Here is a 22,031-nt window from a genome sequence, read left to right on the forward strand (position 1 = left end):
AACAATAAAAAATCAAACAACTTGTTGCATTTATTTTAAATAAATAATTGAAAAACGCGATGACTGAATGAAAGGCCAACACTTCTCTTCAAAATCATGTACTTATATCTCTAAAGGATTACTTCGATACAAAAACTCTAGATTTTGTCGATGCATACGTTGAAATAAACATTTTGAAAACACCCGAATATGAATGTTTTCTGAACAATTTTTTTATTATTGAAAAGAAAACACCTACATAAACAAATATAGATGACATATTAAGCCAAGAAAATAAAAAAATTAAAATCATATGGTATCATAGCCCTACTTTGATATCATTGTACCATGGGTAAAATATTGTTTTATTTTATAGTCCATTAAAGCCGAACATAAAAATGTTTAAGCTTTTAAATGTTTCATTTCTTTCTGTTTGCAATAATGCCTGAATGTCAATATTGAGAACATGGTAGAAGAATACATGTATATGCATCAACGTTTGTGAACATTGATATGTTAAACTTTTTTCTTATACCATGATTGAGAACACAAACACCTTGACAGAAGCAGAATAATATTTATTAAATTTAATATCTTACCAATTCTCAGACCTCGAAAAACATTGTATCTGGTTCCTACGCTCAGTCAGAAAACAATACAGCTGATTTCTTAACGACCATTTCGATCTTTAAATCCCTGCAGACTCTCGTGGTTTTTGTTTTGATTTTTGTCTTTATCGCACATTACCGCTTTGGTCACTATTCCTTATTTCAACGGCGTTCGTTGTTTAGCTGAAGCCTTGAAGTCTGCCAAGTTTGTGTGAAAAATTGACGCTTCAGTCGCTCATCAACATCTGTTGACATTAGACTGTTTTTCGCGCTGGTCGCTGTGCTTTTATTTCAAAACAACAACAAATATACAAACAACGCATTCACACACACAAACATAAACAAATTTGAGTTTTTTTTTCTTTTCCCTGCTTTTGCAATTTTTTTTCTTACAAAAGTTAAAATAATCCTTCATTAAAAAAAATGGGGGGAGTAGGGGAACCTCCTCCTCCGCCTATTCCACCTCCTCCTCCGGGGGAACAAAATAAAAGAAGAGCTCCAAGCATTTCCAAAGAAACTAAAACTTTCAAAAACCAAAATGGAACACCTGTAAAACCAATAAACACAAACACAGAACCTACATCAAATAATGAAATGGCAGAACAACACAACTACAACTCTCTAAATAAAGAAACCATTTTGTATCCTCAATACCATCCCGGTCCTTTTCATGTGTTAGTTTCCTCAGAAACGCCAATTAGCACAAGAAGAAAGAATTGTGAACTTCACCTGTATGCAAGATTTCAAAAGATTAATATTACAGACTATGCTTGCAAGAACATTGGATACAATCTTTTCAGAATAACATTTAACAATGCTACCTCAGCCAACTCCTTTGCTACGAACCCAAAGTTAAACCAAATCGATCTCAAAGCCTTTATCCCAGAACGTTTTGTACAACGGTTCTATATAATCAAGAATGTACCAATAAGTATTTCTGCTATAACAATTAAACAACAAATTGAAGCTAATAATGATATGGACGTTGTTTCAATATACCGCTTCACTAGAAAATCCGAAAACAATAAAATGGAATACTCCGAAACCATAAAAATCGGTATTATATATGATGGTGTACCCACGGAGATACTTATGTGCGGAACAAAAATAACACCGGAGTTATATGTCCCCCCTGTACGTTTATGTTTAAACTGCGGACGGTTAGGACACATAGCCATTCGTTGCAGGTCGACGAAAAAATGTTTAAATTGTGGTAAATTTATTCTATGCCCCAATCAATGTCCCAAAGAGCAGAAATGTAAAGAATGTTTATCAACAACTACGTGCAAGGATATATGCAACTCGCCTCGATGCATTCTCTGTAATAGTATTGATCATTTTGCAACCGACTCAAAGCAGTGCCCAAGATGGAAATCTGAAAGAAATATAAGAAGCATAATGGCCCTTTCCAACCTTTCACGAAAAGAAGTTGTTCAAAAATATCCAGAATCCCAAAACCGTTTCCAAATCCTTTCTGATGATGAATTTAACAATGCCTTTCCCCCTCTTAATAAAAACAAACCACCAAAAAGAAGCGTTTATGAAGAAATAAACAAAAGAGTAACAAAATTAAAATATAGCAAAGTTGCGTCTCCACGAAATCCAATCCATCACGCTATTGCCAGTCCGATTCAAATCACACCATCTCAATCCGCCTTCAACCATACTACCTTTTCAAAAGTATCTGAAATTGAAAAAGCATTAACACAATTTTCAAAAGAAATGTCAAAAGTCCTCACCTCACTTAATAGTGCCGAAGGTTTAAACATTTTAAAAAAATTCCAGCAATCACTCCTTTCATCGGAAATAGATAGTCCATTTGAGGAACCAAATAACAAAGTGCCAAATAATAATACAAATCCTGCAAATTTACAATAAACTTTTATTAAAATCATGAACGTGCTTCAATACAATGTGCAAAGTTTAAACAAAAACAAAAATTACCTCGAATTTTTTCTGAAAAAGCAAAAAATTGACATATGTTTTTTGAGTGAAATATTTAATATAGACGAAAGTCAAAACTCGTCATCTATACAAGGATTCAGTATAGTGTCGAAAAAAAGAAGTGATAATTATGGTGGTGTAGCCTTACTTTTCAAAAAAAATATACAATTCAAAAAGATTACTTTTGAAACCTCCTTGGATATTCTGATTTGCCAAACCACAAATTTAACAAACAATTTAACTCTGGTATCCATTTATTTTCCCCACTCAGTCAGATGTGCAACTATAAAAACAGAACTAAACAAATTAATATCATTACTTGATAATCAAAGTAACACTTTCATATGTGGTGACTTCAATGCTAGACACTCAGCATTTGGTGACTCATTTGTCTCACAGCGTGGAAAAACAATAAAAGAAATCTTTGATAATTCCAACTTTCAATGTTTAAACGATGGTAGTTATACCTTTAAAAAAAATATAAATGATTTGAGTGGATCCGTTCTGGACCTGTCTTTCACAAACTCTATTTTACCAATTCAATGGAAAACTTTCAAAAATATGATCGGTGGAAGCCATCATTTTCCTGTCTTTTTAAATATTAACAACACAAAGTGCAAGGGTCAAACTTTTTTGGCCAAAAAACAACTAATGAAAAAGCTAAGTACAATCCAACTAAACACTAATTTTCAAGAAATACACTCCGTGATAAAAAGTGAAATCAAAAATCTACTTATACCCTAAAAGGAAACAAAACACCTAAAGTTTGGTGGGATTCCTATGTTGAAAAACAGTACAGGCTACAGATAGCTGCACAAAAAACTTATGATATGCATAGCAATGATATAAATGCAAGAAATCTAATTAAAATGATAAAAAACTTTAAAAATGCCGTCCAATTTGCCAAAAAACACAATTTCATGAATAAAATACAAAATCTAAACAAGGAGCCCAGTTCAAAACATCTCTTTCAATTTGTTCGTGGGTGCAAAAATAGTTTATCATCAAACAGCAAAAGCAAATGGTCCCCAAATAACAACAAACAATTTCTATGTCACCTCAGAGATCAAGTTCCAGACAACAATCCAATTAATTATGTCAGCAAAACTACTTATAATCGGTCCAATTTAACAATGGAAGAGTTTCTACTGGTTCTCAAAAACAAAAAGAAACCCTCAGCTGCTGGCCTTGACGGTATAACATACGAAATGATAAATAATCTAGCCGAATCGGCAAAAACAAACTTTTTGGAAGCAATAAATTGTTTATGGAAAAAGTGCGAAATCATAGATGAATGGCGAAAAATTAAAATTATCCCGATACCAAAAAAAGGCAAAGATCTAGAATTGTTTACAAACTTCAGACCGATAGCCTTAATATCAGTTCCTTTAAAAATAATAAATTTAATGGTGAAAGAACGTCTGCAACAATTCATCGACGAAAATGATATTTTGCCAACAAATACATTTGCATACAGAAAACATATGTCCACTTCGATGTGTATCAACAACTTACTGCACACTATAAATTACTACAAAAACAGAGGTGAGAAAGTGATTATTCTATCGTTAGACGTAGAAAAAGCATATGATTGTGTCAGTATCGAAATTCTCCTTAAAATACTATGCGAACTCAACTGTCCGAGTGACATCTCTGATTGGATTATTAATTTTTTAAGCAAAAGAACTATCGTTATGGGAAATGAATCTCTTGAAATCTTCAATGGGCTCCCACAAGGCAGCTGTTTAAGTCCTACTCTTTTTAACTTATATACCCTTGGTCTACATGGGATTTCTGATGACAACACACATCTGTTTCAATTTGCGGATGATTTCATATTATTATCTGCGCATAAGAACTTTGAATCGGCCAATCAAAATCTGCAATTAAAAGCCACTGAATTTCAATATCTCTTATCACGCTTGAACCTAAACTACAATATCAACAAACCGCCGCTATGTATGTAGCCAAAGGACCAAGAAAAACTCCTACCATCACTTTACAAGGCACACAAATTACATCGGTTAACAGCATTAAGTTTTTAGGAAGGCACATAAAAAACAGTTTATCTCTTAAAGAACACTATGATGATGTTATCTTGTCCTGCAACAAGTCAATAAATGCATTAAAAATGATCAACAATATCAAACAAGGTCTACTCCCAAATATTGCTATTAATCTAGCAAAATCCATAGTTTTTTCGAAAACAGAGTACTGCATCTCTTCAATGGCTCATATGCCAACTTACTTGAACAGAAAACTTACATCTTTTCAAAATCAGATGCTAAGAAGAAGTCTTGGCCTTACACCGTCAACACCTGTCCACGCAATCTATGCATTAGCATTGATGCTACCACCGGAACAACGATCTCAATATCTCGCAGCGAAAGAATTAATCAAATTTAAATGTCACAATCGACAATTGTACCAAAACATTATAAATAACCCCTCCAACAAGTTTGGGCCTTATATACATCAAATTTAAACACATCTTCGACAAAGTTGTGGTAAATCAAATTGAATACCCCGGAAACAAATTCACTTTCATCATAAATTTGTTCAACTCGTCCAAAAATACCCAACCAAATGAATTCTATCGAATGATCCTACAAGAAAAAGTTGAAAGGTTAAAAAATACAGGTCATACAATTTGGTCAACTGATGCCTCGGTTTCCAGTGCCTCTACCGGATGTGCAGTATGCAACATCTCATATAACCAAAACTTCCTTTTTAAAATACCTAGTAAAATGTCTTCACTAATGGGAGAATTACATGCTATCAACAAGGCCATAGACATTATCATAGAAGACAACATTAATAAGGCCACTATCATAACGGACAGTAAAAATGCTTGTCTATTACTAACACGAAATACAACTCAAAACTACCTGGCAAATAATATACTCCGAAAAGTAAATAACTCAAAAATTACACAACTCACCATTATCTGGACTCCCTCACATATTGGCATCCCTGCAAATGAGCGTGCAGATTTCTTCGCCAAACATGCGGCTCAAGTCGGCTCTATAATTCAATCAGACCTCTCAGTAAAAGATGCTCACTCCCAAATCTATCAGCATCTATGGAATCGTCACTGGTATGCAGGTTCCAACATGCCCCCTGGAGAGATCAAACTCATAAATCGACTATTCACCGGTCACACATACGGAAAAACTTACCTATTTCTCATAAACGCTGAAACCTCCAACTTATGCGACACTTGCAACACTCCAAACACCGAAAATCACCAACTCTTTGTCTGTCCTAAATTTAATAATGACAGATTAAATTACAACATTTTTACAAATTTTTCAAACTTACCTGCGCTACTCAAAAGTTTCGCCACTGAAAATTTTCATGAATTATGCACATTCATTCACAAAAACAATATACAGCTGTAAAATGGATAAAATGGATTTTACGCGACGCAGCACAACACTACAAGGAAGCAAAGAAATGAAAAACAAGAAAGAAAAAGATAATTATCGATAACCACTAATCGAATACAAAGCAATGGTACATGCATACTTAAGGTATCGTACCAACCTCGTCTTGACGGCGTAACCAATTACCGATTCCAAAAAAAAAAAAAAAAAAAAAAAAAAAATTGACGCTTGAATTTTGTCAAAATACGTGCTAAAAATAGAAAAATATATCGAAATTTAAACAAAGAATCACAAAATAACGAAATAAATGATTGGTTAAACGTTTTATCTCTGTTAATAACGAGTAAGTTTTGACATAAATGGGAGAAATGTGGTTATTGATTGCTCGTGTTGTGTCCCAATTTATTTCGTTCTTTGCAGGTAGTTGTTTTTGCACATCTTCGAGACTCTGCTAATAAATTGCTGGAGAAGCAATATGTCCATCTTAAGACAATGTGGTTCAATGGCCGGAAGGCTAATGCAGCCACAACGGCAACTTTTGGCGAGGGGATCTTTTGGCTTGTTACCAGCAGCATTCAATCGACTTAATCTTCCAGCTTTGGATTACGCGACACCAGCAAATGCCCGAGGTCACAAGAATTTCGGTCACAAAAAAGAGATTACACCCAAGTTTACGAAAATCTATCATCTGATTATTGGTTCGCTTTTTATGATATCAATAATGGATTGGAAGAAGTGAGTATAATTTGTGTGTAAATTGGATTATTGGTCAGGACCAAGACGTTGTCCCCACAAGGATGTTTTATCCTTGTGTTTAATGCAGGCTGAAGGAAATTTGCGTTCGCTGGACGAACTTAGGGCATATTAATGAGTCAGGTTGTAGAAATTTTATTCCTGGTTGGCGGTTTTAGATATGTAATATAATACAGAAGTCCCCAATATGGAAAAATTCGCTAATTATGTTCTGTATTGAGCTTAGCGATTTCCACGAATAGAAGCTACCTTTCCCCCAATAACGGATTGATATTACATTTCACAAAATCATATCAAATCTGAGTTTACCTTTTAAGTACTCAAAAACAGTACAACACAGTCCCTGTTATTCCTTGATTAGAAACAGCATTTTGAAAGATACTTGAGAAAATACTGTGACGGACCGAATTTTAAATCGGAAACTTTGCTTTTTGTGGGCTCCCATGAATGATTTATATTTTCACATGCGAATATGTTTATATATACTTTCGTTCCGACCCAATATTACTGATTAACGAATACTAAGTAAATGTCTACTGATCTATTATTTCTTCTTTTCAGAGTCAAGCGCATGGTTATGCCAAAAGTGGATGCTGATGCAGGCGTTGAACCCGCAGATGTTGACAAGAAATCTCGTAAAAAGGACAAAAAAGCCAAAGACACTAAAACTGTTACCGAATCGGATAGTGACAGCGATAGTGATGCGGAAAATGAAAACGGCAAAGATGATACAATCGAAGAAAAGTCGAAAAGTGCCCGATCGACGAAGGAAAAAGTTGGCTTTCGTGAGAGAAAGGTATAATATGACTTTTTCATTGTGATTCACTAATTTATCTTTTCTGAACTTCTTAATTTTTAACTTTACTTTTGATCTTTTGTTTCATGTACTTTTTTGTTCACACTCATCCATACGTGCACACCAATTTTTGTTTTGTTATCAAGATAATTGAGTATGAAAATCGCATTCGTCAATTTTCTACACCAGACAAAATCTTTCGCTACTTTGCCACGGTGCGTTTAACGACGCCTCAAGGAACAACTGTTTGTATGACTCCTGACGATTTTTTGCGTTCAATTTATCCGGGCATGAAACAACCTGATGGTAATTTTTATTTCTTTTTATATTTTATTTTGAAATGGACGGTCGTTTTACTTCACAATTTATATCAATAGATAGTTTAGGTTACAGCGACTTTGAAAATGCATTGATCTTGCAGATTATTTTTCAATGATCACGCACTATCTTTAGTTCATAAAAAAATGAGGAGCCTATTCTAATCCTGTTGCTGAATTACTCGTATGTCAGTCACGAATTTAAATTCAATTTGACATAATTAGTATTATCATCCTAAGTTAAAGTAAATAACTTTAACTTATTTTTTACAGCAGTTTTTTACCGGTTTATTTGGTAGACTTTCATATCGTTTCATTGTTTCAAATGAACAATTTGTAAAATAATTGTCTTTCAAAATCTTATCTAGCCATTTTATTTCCCTTACACAAATATTTTCTTCTACTAGACTTCTTTAAATTCCAATTTTTTTGATTCTGATTTAGTTTATTATCTTATCATTTCAAATTAATAATTTTTCTCTACAATTATCTGAAATGACAATATATGTTTTTCTAATACAATGTTGTTTTCTATAAATCTATTTCAACTTCTATTTGACTCACAGATTGTTGAATATGAAAATCGTATTCGACAATTTTCTACGCCAGATAAAGTATTTCGTTATTTTGCCACTATACAAGTGGCAACATCGGACGATCGTCATGAAATATTTATGACACCAACAGACTTTCTAACAAGCATGACACCGGGTATGAAACAACCAGAGGGTATGTTGACCTAGATAATAATAATTAACTTTTCAAATATTGAATTTCCAAATATATTAATTGTATTTTGTTCCTTTTTAGGTTTGGGATTGGATCAATACCGCCGTTATGATCCTAAGGTATGAACTTGTATTTTGCATTTGTAATAAAATTTTAGTATAACTCCCTAAACTCCTCTACTGTTTTCTCTTTCTGCTTATTACTAACTTAAAGCAAGCCCCCGGAAAGGTATTTTCCACTTTGTATATATTTGGATATATTGATTTCCCTCTCCATTTTTATTCACAAAAAAAACTTCTTGTTTTTACTAATCTCTTTTGAAAAAGATATCGTTTGTCGAATTTTTGTGTGAAGACTGGAATTTTTATTTTTAAACTGAACATAATTCGACAAATGAAACTCAAATACACGTCTTTTGTTTTGATTTCTAATGTGTATCTTTTTTTTACTTTTCTATCTCGTTCAAACAGTCTGTCGGCGAAAGTCTCAACTTGAATTTGGAAAAGAATAGTATATTCTATAAATTGGGATCCTACGGCCTGATAACCTTCTCTGACTATATTTTCCTTCTTACTGTGTTGTCAAGTAAGTAAATCCTATATAATATTGTAGAAACATAACTACCTAGAACTAAAATGAAGAAGTTTTGTTTTTTTTTGCAATTTTATCATCAGGGCAAAATTGAATTCGTTATTTGTTATTAATATATAATTAAAACTTGTTCAATTACTTAGCCAAAGAATAAATTAATTTATATTTCATACCTTTATATTTGTGCAACTGTACTGCTAAATCGTGTCCAGAATGAATTGATATTCCTTACCTGTTGCCTCTTCTTGTTGATGTACTGGTTTTCTCTTATTTTTATATTCTCCACCGTCATTCCGTTTGTAACTCTTCGAAATAATAATATATTCTTGATCAGCGTAAAATTCTAAGAGGAATAAGACCCGCCCGTCAGTCCTGCATATAGTCGTGGTGACATCTGTCGTCGAGTTGACAACCATTCTTCTCTTTTTTCCTCGATTCCATGAGGTAGCAATGAATTGCTTGTTAGACTGATAGAGATTATAGAAAATAATAAGCGGCCGTATTTCTAAAGGACATTCAATGGGGCGATTTCCGAAATTTTTCGGTCAATATTTATTTGAAATTTCCATTGCCAAGGAAAGTTATTCGTTGTGTGTTAATTTCTGAAGATCTTATGGTCTGTTCTCGAAGGCAATCAAAAGACTTCGTTTGCTTCCTATTCGAAAGAAAACCACTTTGAGTTTCAGTAACTATCAGTTTCTGCCTTCTACTCGAATAGTGGCTAGAATCCACAACTCGAAAAAAACTAACGCATTTTTCATACAAATAATTTTTGGCAAAAGTATTCACTCGAAATCGAATGTCAAAATCGGTCACTTCCTTTTGAGTTGAGACTAAAAGTTGAGACAAATGATCAAATTAACAATCTATATCAAAAACAGAATATTTTGGAACACGTTTCGCAAAATTTTAACACTATTTTCATTCAAGAAATCAAATCACACAACAGAAAAAGGCAACATTCTTACTCATCGCATTAGAGTAATGTTTCTGTTAATTTTTAATATTGTGTTTCTAATTGAAAAAATACACTTTCAATTTAGTAAAATATTGCATCGTAGACGTAAAGCCAGTCGAAAGAAAGTTATGGGTTTAGATAAACCCAATTTAAGTTGAATTCATGTGACTGCCTTCGTTTCGGTTTAATTTTCGATGGCTTTAAAAAAACTGGGCATAAATTACCTTTGATTTACAAATTTCTTGGATTTGGGATTTAATGAAACAAAAAAGACAAAAATATTCCGTTTTGAAACTTAGAAAAAATATTAGATTTATTTTGTTATTAATATCATAAAAGTACAATATAAATACTTATCGAAATAGGTTGCATCATGCTTTGAATATGATACACAAAAAACACACACATTGTCCGTATATATATTTTTTTTAATAATAAGAATTATAATCATAATAATAATAATAATAATAATATTGGTTTTTTAAAAGTTTAGAACATTTTGTTTAACATCACATCAACAGTTACAATTTAAATAGCAACTTTTCATTAACTAAAATGAAAGTGAAATAAAAATATATATCTAATATGAGAATAAAATTCAACTAAGACTTTAAATGAATTTAACGTCAAGAGACTTGATCCTTTACTGTACTTTACTTGATTTCTGAAAATCGAGGATGATCCAATGCATCAGAATACAAAGTAATGCAATGTATAGGTTATTGGGTTTTGAAATACTTCAAAGAGAATTAATGTGTCCTAAAGAGGCACTCATTTGAAAAGTATTTTGTTGATGGGCCATTACTGATTTTAAAAAATCCGAAAATAAGTTATATGTATACAATCCGTTGAGGATAAGACACACATAACTCACATACGTAATCAAGAAAATGTGTACTTTTTCTAAAAATAATTGTTTCATTAAATTTACTCCAGGCGTAATACATACTTCCATACTACCTTTCACACGATAGTAAAGGAACAAGTCTTATAGAAGAACAATAATACAAAATAATATAATAATACAAACATTCATTCACGATTTACTTTTTCATGTATATATATTTTTTAGGTTTTGTGTAAAAATGAGAGTTATATAGAGATTCAGTACAATAAAATACAGTTGATGTATAAATATTTTTGGTTACTTTGAAGTTACGTCACATATTCTAACTAAGATTAGTCTTTGGCCTTTTTTTGTTTTGTGTTTTTGTGGGTGTTGACTTCTTAATTTGGTTTTTTTTAAATATTTTTATACAATAGGTTTTTTTGTTTTGTTAATTTTTTTACTGGAAAACTTTCATTGATTTGGTTTTGTTTTTGGCTTAGATTTCTTTGGTTTATCTTAATATCGTAAAACGTAGTGTAGATTGCTTTGGTACTTTCAAAAATTTGTAAAGAGGTACTTGGGTGGGAGTTTTGGGTGGTTTTTTGAAGAATATATGAATTTTGGTTTGATTGCATTTTGTTTTTGGTTTTTTTTCTTTGAGTTGAATAAATCTAATGGTGTGACGACTGCTCGTTTTTGGGTCCCAGGGTAGCCGATAATAAGGGTATCTCGGTTTCAACTTCATCGGGTATAACATAGTCATAATATTTGGTATAGTTGTAATCGAATAACTCAAAATCTAATTTGTAAATATCAATAAGTTGGTCTAAGGTTGAGCGTTTAATTTCGGAAAAGTATCTGAAATCATAAGCGTAATGTTATAATTGAATTTGGAAATGCATTCTATTTGGACTTACTTTTCCAATGAATTGTATGTTTTGGCACCTTTGGACAAATTGCCAATGCGTTTCAAAGCACTCTTTGGCAATTTACCCAGTAACAAGGATTCCAATCCGGCCTGACGTATTATATACTCCGAGTCGCGATTAAATGTTTCTACTTTTCCGATAATGGTAAAATTTATGCTGCATGGCGTACAAAAGTTGTAGATTGGTGCCCAATGTTCATTGTATACTTTCTGATTGGCATGTTGTTCGATTAAGTATTGTACGAATTCATTGAACGTGGGTCCTTTGGGTCTCACCGCTGACATGGGTTGTTTACGAAATCTTTTGATAATACGATTGGCCAACCATTTGTAATAGGAGTTCTTGCCACCCTCCAATTTATTGCGATAGCCGGAGACAATGCGTTCAAAGGGATCGCGGGCAAAGAGAAATGACAACGATGAGGGTAGGCTATCGAGTAAATCCTGTAGATAGGGTCGTGGAAAACGTTGACGGGCCAATTCGATGGGTGGTGTTTCGACTTTTTGTAAATATTTTGGATCATAGCCGCCTAGAGAGGAGTAAAAAACAATATTACATATTTATATAGAAATGTGTGCCTTTAGTCAGTTGTTTTACGGGCTATATAGGTCTATATTTTGGTATAGGTTAAGGCTTTTTGAATGTTTTAGTCACAATTTTAAACAGAATTTTCAGTAAATTGGGAGTTGTGTTCTCAGTATATCTATACAGGTCCAAGTTTTGGAATGGATATATATTCGGTATTTTCATGAGTTTTGTTACAGTTTTCACAGGAATTGTTGTAAATTAGGTGTTTGGAGTTCGTAATGGGTAATTATAGAAGTTTTTCTGTACAAATCCACGACTTTGTATAGCACTTATATATGGGTGTCATATGTCTCGCTATATTTGGTATTTTAAGGATTTTAGCTACATTCTCTCTCTCTCGGAAATCCTTAAGATTTTTTATAAAAAATTTCTATAGATCTTTCCATATTTAAGTTAGTTTTTAAATAATTCTTCTTCATTCTTACCCAATATATTAAAATAATACATCCATGTACTGCTGGCCGCCTTAAAGACATTACACCACACCAAATTGTGTCCCGGTGATATGAAGAATTCTTTTGGCATCGGTGGGTAGAACGAATATAAATTATATTTCTCACAGATCTGTTGTAAATGTTGACGTCGCTGTCTCAAATCATTTTCGGTGGCACTGTGTATCTCTTCGGAATATTCATAAACAGGATTTAAGGTGCTGCTACTGCTCACATAGCTGCCAGATGAAGAAGATGTTGGAATGTTCTTGATCCTCTTGTTGGTCTTGTTGGCTAGCGATTCCTTGAGAAAACGTTTAATTTTAATCTGTAATGAAGACGTCTCTTTTGAATTTTCTCACTGCTTATTATGTTCATGACTTACCTCCCCCTTTCCTGGTGGTTGTATTAGGCCCACTGCCACCGCAGCTGCCTCGGCCTTATCCTTATTCTGTTCAAAAGCATTCATAGACTCACGAAAAAGAAATCCAAAATAGAATAGCGCTGTCAGAGCGCATGCAACCAATTTTAGGGAAGTCTGTACACGCCTGCCATAACACAGGCGTATTATCATTGTCACTGGCTATTGGATACAATTTCTTTACCAATTTATGATTTCTTCCAAGAATTTTCTCTGCAATGAAAAAAAAATGTCAACAATTTTCATTTTTTCTAATTTTATTTTTATTTTTTCTTTACGACAAGGTAATCGTTGTAATTTGTTACATGACCTACGGAAGTATGGGATTGGAATACCTTTTCATATATTTTCATCCAATTGCAAATTAAGAAATAGATCAGGAAAATCAATTATTATGGTAAAGGTCTCCAACGGAAATGTAGCATAAGGGAAATTGCTATGGAATTTAAGAAATGGCTTCCTATTCGAAACAAAATTCACTTTGAAGTTCGTTTAGGATACTACAGTCTATGATAGAAAATTATCAGTGCCCCCATATAGCGGTACCCCCGATATTCGGTGTTTTGATGATTTTAGCGACATTATTCACCGGAATTGTTTCAAAGTTGGTGCTTGAATTTCGCAATGGATACTACAACGTAAGACAGAAAATTGTCTGTGCAGGTCCACGTCTTCGTATATCTCCATATAACACTACCTCCCGATATTCGATGATTTTGATGATTTAGCGACATTATTCACCGAATTTGTTTATTTGAGTTTCGCATTTGAATATTGAAATGGTTTACGACAAAAGTTGCCTATGCAGGTCCACGTCGTCGTATAGACCCTAATATAAAGGCTACATTCGGCATTTTTAAGATTTTAACAGAATTTTTAACGGATTTAATTTTTTTGAAAATTGCCAAAATCGTTGCAAATGGTGGAGTTTATTCAAAGATCGGCCAATCGAAATTACAGCTTTTTTACTTGTTTTTATATATTTTGACATTTGTTTCTCATTTATTTATCAGCGCTTCAAAAATACATATTTAATTTAGTAGAATATCGTATACCATGCGCGAAGCCAGTCCAAAGGAAGCTAAGTTCAGAGAAACTAAATTAAATTCAATTTCGAGTCACTTCTCTCGTTTCGTTTCCAGTTCGCTATGGGAAAATTGCCATTGGACTTTCTTTACTCTAATTCCTATAATCATTTTGAACATCGTCTCTCTTCACCTGTTTTTAATTACTTTCACAGCACCAGGATTTCTAAGTGAAGAAATTTTGTATTTTTTCTGGCCATGTTCCTCGATTGAAGTTTTTTTTTTAATTTTTCAGAAATTTTTCAAAACAGTCAATTGAAATCTGCCTTAAAAGTTTTTAAACACCATCTTCATTCATTGACATTTTATGTAACATTTCATATTTTTGCTTTTTTTTTTTTTCAAACGGTCCAAATTGAAAATTCCATTTTGATTTTCTTTTCAACAAGCAATCTGCCTTCGTTGGAATCAGTCCAAAATATTTTACTTTAACCTGAAGGTGGTGGAGGGTGAATTTCTAAACAGCCAAAAACAATCATGTTAACACTTTATTATGTGTTGTGAAATATGTTCCAGTAATGAGAGGCAACGACATGGCTCAAAGGGCTATTCATCTCTTTCCCCTGGCAGTAGTAACTTGAGCAAATGTAAACGTTAATTAATAATATGCCCGAGGAGGATGATGATGTAGTTGGCAATACAGATTTCAAGGGAAACCCTACACAAGAAACTTTTTAAACAGCAAAATAAACATTTTTATGACTAAATTTCAAGTTCAAAGATCTGAGAAACATATAATCGGAATTCTTGGTTGAAATTATTTTTCCCCATTTGAACATATTTTTTTTTGAAACAACTTTACATTAGTACAAAGCCACCAGACCAAAAAAATGAACAACATTATACTATTTCGGTTTATGTTATCTACAAAATAAAATTGACTAATACAGGGTGAGATGAAAATTTCAACCAATTTCAGACTGCTGTCATATCTAAGCCACTCTCCGACAACTGTTAAAATTATTCCAGTCACAGCTCATTATATTGTTTACAAGCGTACAAAAGCATTTTGGTGAGAATTTTCCAGAAAAAAATGGAATGGAATTCAAGCGCGATAGTGTGATTTCTTTATATTTGGCTGGGAAACCTCAAGTGGCTATCGTTAGAGCACTCCAGCATTTAAATTTGAATAAATCTTTTGTGTCTCGTACCATCGCTCGTTACCGTGATACTGGTAGCGTAGCCCGACGTCAAGGAAGTGGACGGAAGAAAACAGCAACATCAGCAGAAATGGTCGAAAAGTAAAGAAGCGACTTGATCGAAAAGCGCTTCGCAGTAGCCACGGCAGCGCTAAATTGCCACCAAAATCTCCGGATACCAATTCGTTGGACTATTGTGTCTGAAGTATTTTGGAAAGCAAGTTTGACACTAATAAATACCAAAGTGTCAATCACCTCAAGCAAACGCTTCGCCGGTAATGGGCCAAAATATCGCAGAGCTGCATTCGGGCAGAGTGTGATAGTTTCATTGGCCGTTTGGAGGCCATAATTCGTGCTAAAGGTGACCAGTTCAAACAAATCTAAACTTATATTAAAATTTTATGCTATTTCCGACATTTTTTGCTTTCATTCAAGAAAATTAAAAAAAAGCGTAAACAATTACGGCGTTTGGCTTTGTTGCAGTTTTTTTTTATCTCACCCTGTATATATAATATGAAAACCCAAACCAAACTCCCGGGAATTTGACTAAGTTAACATTTAACAGCTTTTGAGGTTTATCTCGGAATGGTCTTTAATTAACAGAAATAAATCGACTAATATTTATTTTTTTTAATTCTAGATTCTTGCGTTTTTTTTTTTCATGCGATTAGTGGTTTATGGCACAATAATATCCATTTAAAAATCCCGATTATGTGTGCAAATAAATGGTCCACATGTGTGGCCGTAGCGTTACCGAGGATGACACCACTGCTCATGAATTTCATTACTTACAACTAACTATGCACAGTAACATCAGGCCCTCCCACCGAACTATCGCCCATTCATCATTCAAATATTTGTTTGAACCAAAAAAAAAAAAAAAAAATCCAAACATTGTTTAAACATCGTAATATGTATGCGTGCGTGTTGGTTTGGTGGTACATGCATGAATGAATACTGATGATGAATGCCTGACGACAATCTGTGAATTTGTGACGAGTGCGAGAGGTACCTTTTTTTTGGCATAGATATGTGCATACATATACACAAATACAAGCAAACACACACAAGAAAAACATTGAAAACAGTTGCACTTTTCCCTTTTGCCTTCACTTGAACGTTGTCATTGCCCTCTTCTGACGAACAAGATGACTTGTTCTTCTTTGTTTTAAAGTGCCAAAGGTTACCACTTGTAGATTGTTCGCCCTTTAAATCCTTTATGCAGCCAGCCGATGTACATACGAGAAGATACCAACACCAATACCAATACAAACAAACAAAAACGCACATACAAACACACCCATGAGAAGACAAAATAAATGTATTTTTAAGTGATTTTTCGTGTGGCTAAGTGTAAGGAGGAGATTTTTCTGGTTACCACCATCCTCGTTTTCTATAGCTGCGTTTTGCATAGCCATGTCCTTTGGCTATGACGGAGAGAGGGTGTATGTGTATATATGTGTGTGTGTGTTTATAGTTTTAATATGGTTTGGAGTCTCTTCGTGCGATTAAGTGCTGATACCCTGAATGTTACTTCACTTGGCAACACATGCCAGTGATGACGCAAAAGTGGCAAAAACTAGGGCGTCATGTTGAAAAGAACAAAACACCTTGTTGAATGTCCATTTCAGGGGCCAAATAGCAATGTAGCCTGTTTCATGGAGTGTTGAATGCATGTGTATCTCTTAATTTTTTATTCGATTGATGAATTTTAATAAAACTTTGCATTAATTTCGGAAAGATGATTTTAATTCCAACGCTACAATACGACAATTTTTGTCAGGCATACACATCACATTTCTCGATAATTGCCGATAATTCTATTGCACACTAATTGAACTTGGAATTAATTACATTACTTTTACTGTAATTTGTTGATTAATTTTTATGAAATGGATTTATTAATTTTTGCCGTTTTGCTAATTTTATTGCCGATTTTTTTTCTTCACTCACTCTTCAATTTCTATGGAACACTTAAGCTCTGTATATCCTGTTAGCTCCTTTGTCTATTTGCCTCTTCCCTTGAGTGAGTGTTTATAGAAGACTTTTTCTGATGGACCGACAACGTTGTTATCCTTACACCGTTAGAATGTTTACTGTTAACTGTTTTGTTGGCCTGCGAATTTTTGTTGCTTGCAAAGTTTTCCCAGTTATGGTGGCGCGTTTTCATTCCTCCTTCGAATCGGCTCTACGAAGTATGTGTGTAGAGTAGAGTTCAGAGCACTTTTTGAAGTACGCAGGCGTTCTCCATTGGATGGTTAGCGCCAGTAGAGTAGGAAGGAGTAGAAATGGCAAAATTTAATTTGTTGTCTTTTTTTCCGAGTTTTGTTTTTATCGCTTGCTACGAGCGAATATTTCAACGGTTTGTTTTGTTTTGCTCCGCAGTTTTGTTGGATTCTATCGTTTGTTTTTATCATGGCTATGTTTTAGTTTTCTATTTTGTTTTGATTCTCCTTCTCTAACTTAATTGTTTTTGTAATCGGAATTTCCCGGCAAACTTGTTAGGGTTTTTTCTATATTGCCTGGGGACAAAGCAGTAACAATGTAAATCTGAAAGAATAAAAGATAAACAAGTGGTGGAGAATTCAGACTTGTCCAAGGAAGTCAAAACATTTGGTAGGAGTGTTGTAGTAGAAAGAGTAGGAGCATTGTATCCCCTCAAAAGATTGACTAAACTTGAATGTCCAGGATTTTTAGACAAACAAAAATATACAGACTTGTTAGGAAATATAAATGTTATGCGATTAGGGTTTGGAAGGAAAATCTACGAAGTAGTCCGTAATCTAACAAATTGGTAATTAAATAGCTTCTGGGCAGAATTTAGCATTTCTCAAAAGAACAAGTAAAAAGCAGTAAGTTTGGCCGGGCTGAACTTTGAACAACCTCCAGTATTTAGAAAAATTTTGAAAATTAAAAAAGGTTGAAAAATACTATTAATTGGGAAGTTTCAGTCATATTGAGGTCTTTACTAAGACGTGGACCTGCATAGTCAAGTTCTGTCCTAGGTCATTACAATATTCAAATACGAAAATTAAAAAAAAATCCAGTGAATAATGTCACAAAAACATCAAAATACCGAACATAGGGAGGTACCGTTATATGGGACGTGGACCTATGTAGCGGCTATATTCTACATTGTACAAAAATTATCATATATCTCATAAAATCTACAGGAGATTAACTATATGCTCCGAATCTGATACAATTCTACTATTACTGAATGTAATGAATAAATGTTCTCTGTTTTCATTTCAGCATCTCGCCGTCATTTTGAAATTGCCTTTCAAATGTTCGACTTGAATGGTGATGGCGATGTTGACTGTGAAGAATTCGAAATGGTAGCAACATTGGTGCGTCAACAAACTAGCATCGGCAGTCGTCATCGTGATCATGCCAATACAGGCAATACATTTAAGGTAAGTCATTTCCCTTTCTCCCGAGCCATAAAGCTGGAAGCCCGCTGCTAAAATATATACAATATATATAAATGTAAACAATGTACTATATATAATGCAATATGCTAATACAATTCCAACAAAGAAAATGTCTTTTTTAAAAATCTCCTTGACGCAAGAGAACCATCCTAATTGTATATTTAATTGTTTACTGTCTTCTAATTTTCCTCTCTAAATTCTTTTGTAAAATAATCTTTATAAAAAAAAACTCAATTTGCAAAAAAGTCTAAGGTACTTGATGACTAAACAAAAATCTTGGTTTTCCAATAATTTTTCCCATTTCAATTCTTTTAATTCTAAAATTCTCCAAAAAGCACTAATCCCAACCCAGAACACAAGCATTTATTCTTTGTGCATGTCCTCTTTGATACTAATCCTTCTTCCTCATCCTATGTATAAATGAAACCAGACATTTCAAATATAATGCATTACTACACCTCTGCATGGGGAATATATATATATAATTTTGTATATAAACTATAACTCATAAAAAATTAACTTTGGGATACCGAAACGTCGACACTATTGTAATTTATCCATTTTTTTACACTTGCCTATTATTTTAAAGTCTTCTACAGGATGATATAAAAAACTGCAACAAAGTTAAGAGCCATAATTTTGACATTTTTTTATTGAATGAAAGCAAAAAAGGTCGGAAATAGCATCAAATTTTAAAATATGTTTAGATTTGTTCGAATTGGTCAACTTTGGCACGAATTGTGGCCTTCAAACGGCCAATGAAACCAAACGCTGCCGAATGTTGCTCTGCGGTATTTTGGTCCATTATCGGCGAAGCGCTTGCTTGAGTTGATCGATACTTTGACATTTTTTAGTGCCAACCTTGCTTTCCAAAATACTCCAGACACAATAATCCAACGGATTGGTATCCGGAGATTTTGGTGGCCATTTTGGGCTCGAAACAAAGCGAGGAACATAATTTTGTAACCATTGTAAATGTTTGCGTGCCTAAGGCTTTAATACACCCTTCAGAATATTTTTGCGATAATATTCGGTATTTATTCTGATGCCACGGTCGATTAATACGAGTGGGGGGTGACCATCGGCTGTTATGGCGGCCCACACCATCACCATGACCGGCGCTTGAGTTCTGGTGGACAACCGAATCATCACGAATAACTTTTTTTCTGGAAAAATCTCACCAAAATGGTTTGGTACGATTGTACGTTGCAGTTTTTCCATCTCACCCCGTATATATAATTTTGTATAAAAACCATAACTCATAACAAATTATCTCTGGGATATCGAATCGTCGATACTATTTTAATTAATCCATTTTTTACACTTTGCCTATGATTTTAACGCTTTCCCAAAGAAGGAAATACTCTCCGTTCTCTAATTGTAGTAAAATTAGCGATTTTCATCGGGCTAATACTTGTATTGAATTTTTATATTACCTATCGATTCTGACGAAGGACTGTATTCAGATAAAATAGTATTTGTATTCTTCATTACTATGAAAAACGAAAGAAGTATTTTGTAAAGTATTAACAGATTTTTTAGTTTTTATTGACAAAGCACTCGATTATCGTGGTTCAGAAATAAAATTTCATATTTGTTATTCTGCTTTTGGATGGCAAGTGATCATAGAAGAACATTTTTTAACATAATTTTTTGTTTTAAATTTTATTGCAATCAGACAACCACCTGAACTGAAAGTTCCCACAGAAAAAGACATTGGACATTTATAAATAAGCTCGGAAATTGATTAGATGCATGTCTGTTTTATCGAACATTGCCAACTATAGGTTTTTTATGAAATAAAAAAAGTCCATTAGCTTGTTTTCGGTGTAGAACAGCCGTAGCTCATTACAAGTCGACTCTACTGACCATCAATTTTCTGCTTGCTTATTTTCTTTTTTTTCTTTTTTTGCACATTTTTCGTTTTAACGCTTTTTAATCATTCATTTGTAATTAAATGTGTATGCGTGTGTGTGATGCTTTTTAATGTTAAGTGTAAAGTGTTGAACAAAAAAATATTTAAAAATATTAACATTTCATTCCACCAAACAAATGCCTTCCCAAAGGGTGTTAACTCAGCCCTAACAACCTTCTTCTTTGGCCCGAATTTGGATAAAAAATTGACAATTCAAAAATTTTTGGATTTCCAACACCAACTGCAACGGGAAATTCTTTCACTGGAATTCGAGCGCAAACATCCCGATGATAATGGTCGCATAACGGAGGCAGATTTTGGAGAATTGCTATTGGCCTATGCCGGTTACCCCTTGAAGAAGAAACAAAAGAAATTGAAACGTGTCAAGAGACGTTTCCGTGACCACAGTATTGGCATCTCGAAAAAGGATTATTTGGATTTCTTCCATTTTCTCAACAATATCAACGATGTGGATACGGCCCTGACATTCTATCACATTGCTGGAGCTTCCATTGATCAGGCCACTCTAAAACATGTAGCCAAAACAGTGGCTATGGTGGAATTGTCTGATCATGTCATTGATGTGGTCTTTACCATTTTTGATGACAACAGTGAGTATTGAAATGAAATTGAACGTATGACCTTATAACCTCCGTTGCTCTCCTTATTCCTTTCCCAGATGACAACCAGCTGAGTAATCGTGAATTTATTGCTGTGATGAAAAATCGTGTCCAACGTGGTTTGGAAAAACCCAAAGACACAGGATTCATCAAACTAATGCGTTCTATGTTGAAATGTGCCAAGGAGACCAAACCTGTTCTACTGGATCTCTAAAAAGTTTGCTGAGGCGAGATACCCCTTGCCATAATTGTTAACTATCTATTTATTCTTGATGTCTACTGCATAGGGACTTTAAAATCAATACTACTAAACAATCTTCTATCTATTCAAAACTAATCCCCTAATTGTCAATGCAATTTCTTTTTCTCCAAGGCAATATAATATAACGCTTAATATATTATTCGAATTGGTGGGCCTTTATTTTCCTAATTCTACTTTTAAGATATACCTCATAGATCAATTGTGTTTTGTGTTTTTTTTTTTGATATTGTTCTTTAAATGTTTATAGATGAACAATTTTATGAATAATAAAATAATATTATTTATATATTTGCGGTCATAAAATGTGTACGTATGTT

General features: G+C 33.6%; 2 protein-coding genes and 1 long non-coding RNA gene across 6 annotated transcripts; 1 reads left to right on the plus strand and 2 right to left on the minus strand.

Annotated features, from left to right (window-relative positions):
* Window positions 1–847: 847 nt before the first annotated feature.
* On the minus strand, window positions 848–6,023 carry LOC109611777 (uncharacterized). The gene is made up of 5 exons (XR_009343702.1): window positions 5,853–6,023; window positions 5,711–5,795; window positions 5,473–5,651; window positions 2,327–2,448; window positions 848–2,271 (listed from the first exon to the last, which is right to left on the minus strand). It is a non-coding gene; the product is annotated as an uncharacterized LOC109611777 (long non-coding RNA).
* A 91-nt stretch (window positions 6,024–6,114) lies between these two features.
* On the plus strand, window positions 6,115–22,017 carry LOC131805515 (calcium uptake protein 1 homolog, mitochondrial-like). 4 transcript variants are annotated; one of them, XM_059128732.1, is made up of 10 exons: window positions 6,115–6,260; window positions 6,338–6,652; window positions 7,232–7,466; window positions 7,613–7,772; window positions 8,594–8,631; window positions 8,726–8,740; window positions 8,983–9,097; window positions 18,739–18,899; window positions 20,984–21,443; window positions 21,512–22,017. In XM_059128732.1, exons 2-10 carry the CDS (start codon window positions 6,393–6,395, stop codon window positions 21,664–21,666), a joined length of 1,599 nt encoding a protein of 532 aa, XP_058984715.1. In that variant the 5' UTR covers window positions 6,115–6,260; window positions 6,338–6,392; the 3' UTR covers window positions 21,667–22,017. The 4 variants fall into 4 exon arrangements, with proteins under 4 accessions (XP_058984715.1, XP_058984714.1, XP_058984717.1 ...); XM_059128731.1 differs by lacking the exon at window positions 7,613–7,772 and adding an exon at window positions 8,350–8,512; XM_059128734.1 differs by lacking the exon at window positions 8,726–8,740.
* LOC131805516 (carbohydrate sulfotransferase 11-like) lies at window positions 10,359–17,567 on the minus strand. The gene is made up of 5 exons (XM_059128735.1): window positions 17,437–17,567; window positions 13,224–13,472; window positions 12,833–13,166; window positions 11,808–12,348; window positions 10,359–11,748 (listed from the first exon to the last, which is right to left on the minus strand). The coding sequence occupies exons 2-5, from the start codon at window positions 13,410–13,412 to the stop codon at window positions 11,562–11,564; spliced, it is 1,251 nt and encodes a 416-aa protein (XP_058984718.1). The 5' UTR covers window positions 13,413–13,472; window positions 17,437–17,567; the 3' UTR covers window positions 10,359–11,561.
* Window positions 22,018–22,031: the final 14 nt, after the last annotated feature.

Source organism: Musca domestica, unplaced genomic scaffold, assembly GCF_030504385.1.
Source record: "Musca domestica strain aabys unplaced genomic scaffold, Musca_domestica.polishedcontigs.V.1.1 57, whole genome shotgun sequence".
NCBI lineage: Eukaryota > Metazoa > Arthropoda > Insecta > Diptera > Muscidae > Musca > Musca domestica.

What these genes read in the sequence shown, in the direction of transcription:
- LOC131805515 (XM_059128731.1), top strand. Translation starts at nt 6,393, where the DNA reads ATGTCCATCTTAAGACAATGTGGTTCAATGGCCGGAAGGCTAATGCAG. An exon ending in CCTTCTTACTGTGTTGTCAA is followed by an intron (nt 9,098 to 18,738) that starts GTAAGTAAATCC and finishes TTTTCATTTCAG; the next exon opens with CATCTCGCCGTCATTTTGAA. An exon ending in TACCATTTTTGATGACAACA is followed by an intron (nt 21,444 to 21,511) that starts GTGAGTATTGAA and finishes TTCCTTTCCCAG; the next exon opens with ATGACAACCAGCTGAGTAAT.
- LOC131805516 (XM_059128735.1), bottom strand. Translation starts at nt 13,412, where the DNA reads ATGATAATACGCCTGTGTTATGGCAGGCGTGTACAGACTTCCCTAAAA. An exon ending in AACCACCAGGAAAGGGGGAG is followed by an intron (nt 13,167 to 13,223) that starts GTAAGTCATGAA and finishes TCTTCATTACAG; the next exon opens with ATTAAAATTAAACGTTTTCT. An exon ending in GTATTATTTTAATATATTGG is followed by an intron (nt 12,349 to 12,832) that starts GTAAGAATGAAG and finishes ACTCCTCTCTAG; the next exon opens with GCGGCTATGATCCAAAATAT.